The 11,490-nt window shown below is 43.6% G+C and overlaps 1 protein-coding gene across 1 annotated transcript; it reads right to left on the reverse strand.

The window, feature by feature from the left end:
- Positions 1-962: 962 nt before the first annotated feature.
- LOC121561514 (gastrin-releasing peptide receptor-like) lies at positions 963-6,465 on the reverse strand. The gene is made up of 3 exons (XM_041874067.2): positions 6,056-6,465; positions 1,555-1,906; positions 963-1,394 (listed from the first exon to the last, which is right to left on the reverse strand). The coding sequence occupies exons 1-3, from the start codon at positions 6,361-6,363 to the stop codon at positions 996-998; spliced, it is 1,059 nt and encodes a 352-aa protein (XP_041730001.1). The 5' UTR covers positions 6,364-6,465; the 3' UTR covers positions 963-995.
- Between the last annotated feature and the right edge of the window lie 5,025 nt (positions 6,466-11,490).

Genomic DNA, 11,490 nt, shown 5'->3' on the forward strand with positions numbered 1-11,490 from the left:
GTCTGTCTGTCTCACATTCTCTCCTCTTGGTAGACCTGTCTGTCTGTCTGTCTCACACTCTGTCCTCTTGGTAGATCTGTCTGTCTGTCTGCCTCACACTCTCTTCTCTTGGTAGACCTGTCTGTCTGTCTGTCTGTCTGTCTGTCTGTCTGTCTCACGCTCTGTCCTCTTGGTAGATCTGTCTGTCTGTCTGTCTGCCTCACACTCTCTCCTCTTGGTAGACCTGTCTGTCTGTTTGTCTCACATTCTCTCCTCTTGGTAGACCTGTCTGTCTGTCTCACATTCTCTCCTCTTGGTAGACCTGTCTGTCTGTCTGTCTCACACTCTGTCCTCTTGGTAGATCTGTCTGTCTGTCTGCCTCACACTCTCTTCTCTTGGTAGACCTGTCTGTCTGTCTGTCTGTCTGTCTGTCTGTCTGTCTGTCTGTCTGTTGTCTGTCTGTCTGTCTGTCTCACACTCTGTCCTCTTGGTAGACCTGTCTGTCTGTCTCACATTCTCTCCTCTTGGTAGACCTGTCTGTCTGCCTGTCTGTCTCACACTCTCTCACCTTGGTAGACCTGTCTGTCTGTCTGTCTCACATTCTCTTCTCTTGGTAGACCTGTCTGTCTGTCTGTCTGTCTGTCTCACATTCTCTCCTCTTGGTAGACCTGTCTGTCTGTCTGTCTGTCTGTCTGTCTCACATTCTCTTCTCTTGGTAGACCTGTCTGTCTGTCTGTCTGTCCCACATTCTCTCATCTTGGTAGACCTGTCTGTCTGTCTGTCTGTCTCACATTCTCTCCTCTTGGTAGACCTGTCTGTCTGTCTGTCAGTCTGTCTCACATTCTCTCCTCTTGGTAGACCTGTCTGTCTGTCTCACATTCTCTCCTCTTGGTAGACATGTCTGTCTGTCTGTCTGTCTCACATTCTCTCCTACCATCCACCTCTGTCTGTCTCTCTCCTACCGTCCACCTCTCTGTCTGTCTCACGCTCTCTCCCTCTGTCCACCCATCTGTCACTCACACACTGTCCTCCTGACAGACCTGTTTACCATGAATAAAGCTCAGACTGGCCACTGAGTGGTTGGTTGTCCTGAGGGAGGTCATGTGTGTGTTGTTCCTGTTCCTCCCCGTGCTCTGGGACCTCTTCGCCAGGGCTCGACAACAACAACACAGCTGCTTGTTGAACTGCTTCTGGAAATTCTTGCTGAGCAGGTAGAGGGCGAAGGGGTTGACACAGGAGTTAGTGAAGGCCAGGACGCGGGCACCCACGGTGAAGATGAAGTGGGCCATGGAGGTGTCGACTTCTGAGTAGTGGTAGGAGCGGTTTAGGTAGATCACATGGCTGGGGAGCCAGCACACGGCGAACAGGCCCACGAACACCAGGACGGTCTTGGCCAGGCGCTTCCTGGACTCTATCTGTGATGTTGTAGAGAGAGAGAGAGAGAGAGAGAGAGAGAGAGAGAGAGAGAGAGAGAGAGAGAGAGAGAGAGAGAGAGAGAGAGAGAGAGAGAGAGAGAGAGGTGAAGATGGAGGAGTAGAAAATAGAAGAAGAAGGAGAAGAAGAAGAGTGACCCACCTGTCTTCTGATGTGCACGTTGCCCTCCACCGGCATATTATAGGCGCTCCTGTTCAGGCTCCTGGCGATGAACAGGTAATAGACTGATATAACCGACAGAGGAATGACATAGAAGATGAGGAAGGAGGTCATGGAGTGGATCTTGGGGTGCAGTTCCCCAGCGTGGGGATAGGGGGCGCAGGTGATGAAGGTCTCATTGGTGCTGTGGATGCTGAACGTGCGGAGGTCTGAGAAGACAGCCTCGGGGACAGCCAGGGTCATGGAGAAGAGCCAGATCACCGCAGCCCGCAGGACGATCCTCGCCGTGGCATTGGACGCCTGGATGTCCATGGGCTTCACGATTGCCTTGTACCTGGAGGATGAGGAACAAGAAGAAGAGAAGAAGAAGAAGAAGAAGAAGAAGAAGAAGAAGAAGAAGAAGAAGAAGAAGAAGAAGAAGAAGAAGAAGAAGAAGAAGAAGAAGAAGAAGACATGTTCTCCTCAACGTAGGCCACCTGTTCAGAAATATCATGTGTGACATATGATTCTTCATCTCTGCTTGCCTTATACCGATGTCTCTCAATGGCACTTTATTCCCTATGTCTCTCAATGGCACCTTATTCCCTATGTCTCTAAATGGCACCTTATTCCCTATGTCTCTAAATGGCACCCTATTCCCTATGTCTCTCAATGGCACCTTATTCCCTATGTCTCTAAATGGCACCCTATTCCCTATGTCTCTCAATGGTACCCTATTCCCTATGTATCTCAATGGCACCTTATTCCCTATGTCTCTAAATGGCACCCTATTCCCTATGTCTCTCAATGGTACCCTATTCCCTATATCTCTCAATGGCACCCTATTCCCTATGTCTCTCAATGGCACCTTATTCCCTATGTCTCTCAATGGCACCTTATTCCCTATGTCTCTAAATGGCACCTTATTCCCTATGTCTCTAAATAGCACCTTATTCCCTATGTCTCTCAATGTACTATAAAGGGAATAAGGTGCCATTTGGGACACAGCCAGTTTTCCTCTAACCATCTGTATTCTACCAAACCGAGTGTTCTCCAGTGAACTCTACATTCTGCTGTTGTTCCTTTTTCATCACTTTCAACCCCTCGCTTCCTTTGACTGTTTGGTAAAGAGCCTCATGTCTGCTACCTGAATGAACATCTTCTATTGACATCAGACGGGACCATAATGTGTTGATTGGGCATCAACGTACCTTCCATTCTATTCATTCTATTCTATTCATTCAATTCTATTCATTCCTTTCTATTCTATTCATTCTATTCTATTCATTCTATTCTATTCATTATATTCTATTCATTCTATTCTATTCATTCTATTATATTCTATTCACTATATTCTATTCATTATATTATATTCATTCTATTCTATTCTATTCTATTCTATTCTATTCTATTCTATTAATTATATTATATTCATTCCATTCTATTCTATTCTATTCTATTCTATTCTATTCATTCTATTCATTCTATTCATTCTATTCTATTCATTCTATTCTATTCATTCTATTCATTCTATTCATTCTATTCATTCTATTCTATTCTATTCTATTCTATTCTATTCATTCTATTCTATTCATTCTATTCTATTCTATTCTATTCTATTCTATTAATTATATTATATTCATTCCATTCTATTCTATTTATTCTATTCTATTCTATTCATTCTATTCATTCTATTCATTCTATTCATTCTATTCATTCTATTCATTCTATTCTGTTCATTCTATTCTATTCATTCTATTCTATTCTATTCTATTCTATTCTATTCTATTCATTCTATTCTATTCATTCTATTCTATTCATTATATTCTATTCTATTAATTATATTCTATTATATTCATTATATTATATTATATTCATTATATTCATTATATTCTATTCTATTCATTCTATTCATTCTATTCCATTCTATTCATTCTATTCTATTCATTCTATTCTATTCTATTCATTCTATTCTATTCATTATATTCTATTCATTATATTCTATTCTATTAATTATATTATATTATATTCATTATATTCTATTATATTCATTCTATTATATTCTGTTCATTCTATTCATTCTATTCTATTCATTCTATTCTATTCTATTCATTCTATTCTATTCATTCTATTCTATTAATTATATTATATTAATTATATTCCTTTTATCTAGCCACACAACAGATTATACAGAAGACACATTCTACTTTCAATAGGAGGTATCAGACCTGCATTCAAATACTATTTGAAATCTTTTAGTTGGTCCACCCTTTGCTGCTATAACAGCCGCCACTCTTCTGGGAAGGCTTTCCACTAGATGTTGGAACATTGCTGCGGGGACTTACTTCCATTCAGCCACAAGAGCATTAGTGAGGTCAAGCACTGATGTTGGGCGATTAGGCCTGGCTCGCAGTCGGCGTTCCAATTCATCCCAAAGGTGTTCGATGGAGTTGAGGTCAGGGCTCTAAGCAGGCCAGTCAAGTTCCTCCACACCGATCTCGACAAACCATTTCTGTATGGACCTCGCTTTGTGCACGGGGGCATTGTCATGCTGAAACAGGAAAGGACTTTCCCCAAACTGTTGCCACAAAGTTGGAAGCACAGAATCGTCTAGAATGTCATTGTATGCTGTAGAGTTAAGATTTCCCTTCACTGGAACTAAGGGGCCTAGCCTGAACCATGAAAAACAGCCCCAGACCATTATTCCTCCTCCACCAATTTTTACAGTTGGCACTATGCATTGGGGCAAATAGCATTCTCCTGGCATCCGCCAAATCCAGATTCATCCGTCGGACTGCCAGATCTTGAAGCGTGATTCATCACTCCAGAGAACGTGTTTCCACTGCTCCAGAGTTCAATGGCGGCGACCTTTACACCACCCCAGACGACGCTTGGTATTGCGCATGGTGATCTTAGGCTTGTGTGCGGCTGCTCGGCCATGGAAACCCATTTTAACCCGATGAACAGTTATTGTGCTGACGTTGCTTCTAGAGGCAGTTTGGAACTCGGTAGTGAGTGTTGCAACCGAGGACAGACGATTTTTACGCACTAAGCGCTTCAGCACTCGGCGGTCCCGTTCTGTGAGCTTGTGTGGCCTACCACTTCACGGCTGAACCGTTGTTGCTCCTAGACGTTTCCACTTCACAATAACAGCACTTACAGTTGACCGGGGCAGCTCTAGCAGGGCAGACATTTGACAAACTGACTTGTTGGAAAGTTGGCATCCTATGACGGTGCCACGTTGAACGTCACTGAGCTCTTCATTAAGGCCATTCTACTGCCAATGTTTGTCTATGGAGATTGCATGGCGGTGTGCTCGATTTTATACACCTGTCAGTATTTTGAAGGTTTGTCCACATACTGCTGTATATATAGTGTCGTTTTAGTGTTTGCTCCTGCATGTCTGGAGGGCCAGGTTCCATTGTGCATTGAGACAAGCTCAACCAAGCACAGATAAAGTATTAGAAATGTTCTGAAATAGTATTTTAAGCTAGGTGTTGTAAGTATATGGGTAGGATTTAAAAGGAGGAAACTTTGGGAAGCTAGGGAGGAGAGGGGGCTATCTGTCAGTTATTCATTCATTCTTATCTGCTAATGGGATAGTAGGCAAAATGAGAGACATTAGAATGCACATTATGATAAGAACATTTTCATAGGCTAGATAGAGACTATATAATTATATGGCTGACATGGTGACGGTCAGTCTATCTAATGCATGTCTTCTCCTCCCACTCCACAGTGATGCACACTTTATGGTTGCGTCCCAAATGGCACCCCGAATGGTACCTTATTCCCTAGTGCACTACTTTTGACCGGAGCCCGAAGGATACATAGGGAAAGGGTGCCATTTGGGATGCAGACTATATCATCCCAATTAAAAGGTTGGTTGTGGGAAGTTGTGTGGGAGGGATATAGCCTATGACCCCCACAACACACAGACACGCCCATGCATGCAAGCACTGTCACCCATTTACTTACTCACTCATATGTCAGATCACATTTCTATGACTCTAGCACATCTCATATCTCACATCAAAGTATGATCCCATTGAACCGAATGCGTAATAACGCGACACAGTAAATCAGATTGTATCTGCATTGTCTCATTAGTAGCATGCCTCAGTAGCAGCATGTTCTTGTCAGGTTGTACCCATACCGTTGTTTAAATTCATATTATTTCCATCTCGATAGACTTTAGCCGAAGAACCTCTCGCCCGCCAGAGAAGCGTTCGGAGAGAATTTTCGATAAGGTTGGCAAGCTATCCTGTTTTCATCATTTTACGCAAAACGACAATATGTTGAGATAAAAGTAACTATAGGCCTACAACCATTTAACCATATAACTCTTCATTCAAATACCAGCTCAGTTGGCAATGGGATGTGTAGCCTATCCATGATCCACTATTCATTACTATTGGATTTGGAAATATTGGATAAGTTGGATAACTAAACGTCCATGTTGCAATATGAGTGTAGGCTATAACATAAAGTGTAGGTTATTTACCTATCAGCGGACAACGCAGTCAGGGTAAAAACCGACACTCCGACCGAGGTGAGTTGGATGAATGGTATGAGTTTACATCCTACTCTCCCGAAGAGCCACTCGTCCGCGAGGTACCGACTGGCGTCCACTGGCGCGCAGGTAACCAGGAGGACCAAGTCCCCGAGCGCGAGACTCGACATGAAGAGGTTGGGGACATTCCGCATGGATTTAGCGGAACAGAATGTCTTGATGAGGGTTATGTTACCGATTAGTCCCACGACTATGATGACTCCATAAACGGCAGTGATGGCGATGCTGATATAATACATGGATTGTTCCGAGGTGGCCCCTGCGTGATTACCGAGGTGCGTCCCTGTGTGATTACCGTGGTGCGCCCATTTGGACACATTCTGGTATAAATCCACTTCTTGAGTAATATTAAAAGGTTCTTCGAAAGACATTCTCTCAACGTCCCATGTCTTCTTTATGGAGTCTATAAAAGTTTTAATGCATTTCCACTTTGGAGAGTTTTACTTTGACATAATAGGCTATATTTTTATTATCCGATTTTAAAGTGTTCTCTCTTTGACGTCGTGCGAGGTCTACCTATGGTCCTCAATCCCAACACTGATTGAGGTGCTGTTGTATTGAATAGACCACGCGACTTATACTGTCCTTTAAATGCGCGTGCGCAAAATGCGGTCTGTCCTCTTGCGTGCGCTGTGGGTCTGCGCTCTCTGTCAGCAGTGTCTCTCAAGAACGAATAAACCTTTTTCCGGGGACAGTCTTTTAATTAACTGAATTTTAGCCCATTTGTTTATGAAGATACAAAAGACAATTGTCTAAATTAAAATGCAATAAATATTGTAGTGTAGTTAGTAGTTGGGGGTTACCTGTGCTGAACTTGCAACCTGCAACCTTGCAGCCTGCCACTAATTCAACACCACAAAATTGACCATTCAGCCAAAGAACCTATGGGAGAATCTCAATTGTATTTCCTTGATTCCTCACATCCTCTCTCCTCTGACCTCATCCAATGGGTTTTGAGAAGGAGGTGAGGAGAAAGGACGTGAGGAATCAAGAATCGCAATTGAGATTCTCCCAATGTGGTCTTAAGTGTTGTACCAAGGCCGTGGCGCCACTGGAATGCACTACTATAGCGCTTATATAGACAACATATTGTATGTGTGTATGATGGATTATGTACAGTATATTAATTGTGTATGATTGATTGTATATGATTGAGCTCATCATCCTATCCCCAGGGACATTGATATAGGAGCTATTCACCTTCCACACCACTGGTGACACTGATTTTATATCAATTGTGAGCTGGCAGCAAAAGCCTCAAAAAACTGAAAAGTGAAAAGTGCCTCCTGCTTTATGGAGAAGTGATAATACCCAACCATTATTTTTATTGAACCTTGTTTCATACAGGTTATACTCAGTGACAAACAATCTCTTTTACAAGAGAGAGCATTAATGGTTCTAGGAAAAAATATGTTTACCCCTGTGGATGTGATGATGTTGGGGATTAATGTTTTGTGAACAAGAGCGAGAGAGCAAGAGAGGGGGGAGAGAGATGGAGGGAGAGAGAGAGAGAGAGAGAGAGAGAGAGAGAGAGAGAGAGAGAGAGAGAGAGAGAGAGAGAGAGAGAGAGAGAGAGAGAGAGAGAGAGAGAGAGAGAATATGATTAGAAAATAAACAATCAACCATCAGGACATCTGCCATACCTCCTGCTGACACAGTGAAAGTCTCAAGTGTGACATCACATCTTCTCAGAATGGAAGAACTGAAAACCTTGGAATCAATACCACAGCATGTGGGACCTTCAAGGACACCATCTCTTTCTGTCTCCATCTCCCCATCTCTCCATCTCTCCATCTCTTCTTTAACCCTTTCCGCTGCCCACCACTAAAAGGTAAAACCACAATCCTTATTTTGATCAAATGGGTATACATACATATTGTTAAATGAAATGACCATTGAGCATCCCAGATTGTGCCTTTAAGGAAGAGAGTGAGAAATATCCTTCCCTCTGCCCTCCATTAAAGAGTAACTGCTGTAAAGCTTGGTGGGCATTTGCCCTTGAATTCATCCTCCTGGGATAAATACAGAGATGAGTCATCATAGACTTTGGTTGGATTTAGTTTTGGGGACAAGATTGATGGATAGATACAGTTTATGCTGGGGACTGGGGACAACAAAATGTGGTCCATTCTCAAAACCTAGAATTCAGACTGAGATAAGGAGAACTGTACAAAAATGTTGCTCATTGTCTGTAAGAAAGGGTAGAGAGCACTTTTGAAAATGACATTTTTTTCAGACTGAGACTGTCCAAAAAATATTGATTATTGTCTGTAACAAATGGCCTCTTGAAAACTGGCATTTCAAATGAGAAAAATAAACATTCATAAATGGATTATTAATTATTTAGATCAACTTTAATACATTTTAATAAATGGACATCTCATTATTTAAATCAACTTTAATAAATGAACTATTCATTATTTAAACTAAACTTTAATAAATTGACTTTTCATTATTTAAATAAACTTTAATGAATGGACTGTTCATTATTTTGTCATTATCCAATCAGAGACATATGCAAATAATTTTCAGACACACAGACACACACCCAGACAGACAGACAGACAGACAGACAGACAGACAGACAGACAGACAGACAACACACACACACACACACACACACACACACACACACACACACACACACACACACACACACACACACACACACACACACAGACACACAGACAGACAGACACCCATTATTCTTTCATTCATTGACTGTGTTCTTCATTGAGGAGTCTAAATGTCATCCAAATGTCATCTATCCTGCATTCTGGAAGGCTCCTTCCTCTAGCACTACAACTAATGATAGGAGTTTGAAAGTGTAAGTCACAATTCAATTTTACCCCAATTATCCCCACCCATCTTAGCCAGCCTTTCCAAATAGTTGCAACATGTTGATTAATTGTCAACTGTGTTGTCAATTCAGGAAGAACGTTCCTACACAAACGGCCAGCACTGAAGGAAGACAAAAAAACACTGTTATTATGCATCATTTATTTGTATTTCTTTCCCCACAGTGTTTTACCGTGGCTGGGTGACTGACTGACTTGCTGGCTGGCTGGCTGGGTGACTGACTGACTTGCTGGCTGGCTGACTGGCTGGCTTGCTGAGTGGCTGGCTGGGTGACTGACTGGCTGAATGCAGAGGGCTTCATTATCAAACCAAGACATCTATGGCTACAATTCCCAGAAACGTGACTGAAGGAAACATTAGTAATTACTGAGTAATTATGGTTTCTTAGAGTTAGGAGCCAAAAGACACAGGCTGCCCATGGTCAAAAGTGTGAGGAGGTGTGAAGAGTTGTGAAAAGGTGTGAGGAGGTGTGATGCGGTGTGAGGAGGTGTGAGGAGGTGTGAGGAGGTGTGAGGAGGTGTGAGGAGGTGTGAGGAGGTGTGAGGAGGTGTGTGTGAGGAGGTGTGAGGAGGTGTGAGGAGGCAGGAGTAGGTGTGATGAGGGGAGAGGAGGTGTGAGGAGATGTGAGGAGGTGTGAGGGGTGAGAGGCGGTGTGAGATGGCAGGAGGAGTGTGAGGAGTCAGGAGGAGGTGTGATGAGGTGTGAGGCAGTGAGAGGAGGTATGAGATGGCAGGAGGAGGTATGATATGGAAGGAAGATGTGTGAGGAGGTGTGATGAGGCAGGATGAGGTGTGAGGGGGCAGGATGGGGTGTGAGGAGGTCTAAAGAGGTGTGATGGTGTGTGAGGAGGCAGGAGGATGTATGAAGAGGTATAAGGAGGTGTGAGGAAACAGGAGGTAGTGTGCTGAGGTGTGATGGGGTGTGATGAGGTGTGAGGAAACATGAGGAGGTGTGATGGGGTGTGATGAGGTGTGAGGAAACATGAGGAGGTGTGAAGAGGTGTGATGAGGTGTGAGGAGGTGTGATGAGGTGTGAGGAAAAATGAGGAGGTGTGACGTGGTTTGAGGTGGTGTGAGGTGACAGGAGGCGGTGTGAATAGGTGTGAAGTGATGTGATAAGGTGTGATGAGGTGTGAGGGGGAGGAGGAGATGTGAAGAGGTATGAGGAGATGTGATGGGAAGAGAGTGAGGAGGTGAAGTAGGAGGTGTGAGAAGGTGTGTATCGGCGTCTTTTCTCTCAGCTCTCAGACTGATGATGGCTTTAGGAGGATACACACACACACACACACACAAACACACACACACACAGACACACACACACACACACACACACACAGACACACACACACAAACACACACACATACAAAGACACACACAGACACACATACACAACACAACAGACACAGACACAGACAAAAAACACACAGACAGACAGACACACACACACACACACACAGACAGACACACACACACACACGAGGACACACACACACACAAAAGACAGACAGCAGACACAAACACACACAGACACAGACACAAACACACAAGAACACACAGCCACACACACACACACACACAGAAGACACAGACACACAGACACACACACAGCACAAACACACACACACACAGACACACAGACACACACAGAAAATACACAACACAAAGACACACAGACACACGCATACACAGACACACACACACAGACACACACACACACAGACACACACAGACACACGCATACACAGACACACATACACAGACACACACACACACAGCTGTTCCCTGATCTCTGATGACTCACCACCATTGGAGGGAAACAAGGTCTGCTATCACAATCACATAGGCCATGTCCCATATGGCACCCTATTCACTAGGGCTCTTTTCAAAAGTTGTGCACTATGTAGGGAATAGGGTGTCATTTGGGACGCAGACATAATCACAATCAACTCTAAAATTGCTCTGAGATGGATTTAAGCCTGTCTGTCTCATGTTGTCATTAGAACATGATCGATATCAAGACACATCTATAATGGCCTCCAGATGAAAACATTGATATACTGCAGAGACAACAGTAAACAGCTTAAGCTCTAGTTTAAACCCTACGTATGGATGAACTGAGTAGCTACTGTCACAAGAGGGTGGTGTTATACAGCATAAGTCTGAGCCACATCCACATCTCTCTTTCTCTATTTCTCTCTCTTACTGTCTCTCCCCCTCTCTCTCTCTCTCTCACACCAGACACACCTCTACCTCACTGTGCTACTAGAAACCCCTCCATGTGTCAGGCCAGAACACACTCTACCTCACTGTGACTAGAAACCCTCCATGATCAGGCCAGACACACCTCTACCTCACTGTGCACTAGAAACCCTCCATGTGATTCAGGCCAGAACACCTTTACCTCACTGTGCACTAGAAACCCTCCATGTGTCAGGCCAGACACACCTCTACCTCACTGTGGTACTAGAAACCCTCCATGTGATCAGGCCAGAACACCTTTACCTCAC

This window comes from Coregonus clupeaformis, unplaced genomic scaffold (assembly GCF_020615455.1).
Source record: "Coregonus clupeaformis isolate EN_2021a unplaced genomic scaffold, ASM2061545v1 scaf3067, whole genome shotgun sequence".
Classification (NCBI taxonomy): domain Eukaryota; kingdom Metazoa; phylum Chordata; class Actinopteri; order Salmoniformes; family Salmonidae; genus Coregonus; species Coregonus clupeaformis.

Bases quoted from the DNA above. Each gene is read 5' to 3' on its own strand.
- LOC121561514 (XM_041874067.2), bottom strand. From the start codon at position 6,363: ATGTATTATATCAGCATCGCCATCACTGCCGTTTATGGAGTCATCATA. The intron at 1,907-6,055 runs GTAAATAACCTA...CTCATCCTCCAG, and splicing joins ACTGCGTTGTCCGCTGATAG to GTACAAGGCAATCGTGAAGC. The intron at 1,395-1,554 runs GTGGGTCACTCT...ACAACATCACAG, and splicing joins ACGTGCACATCAGAAGACAG to ATAGAGTCCAGGAAGCGCCT.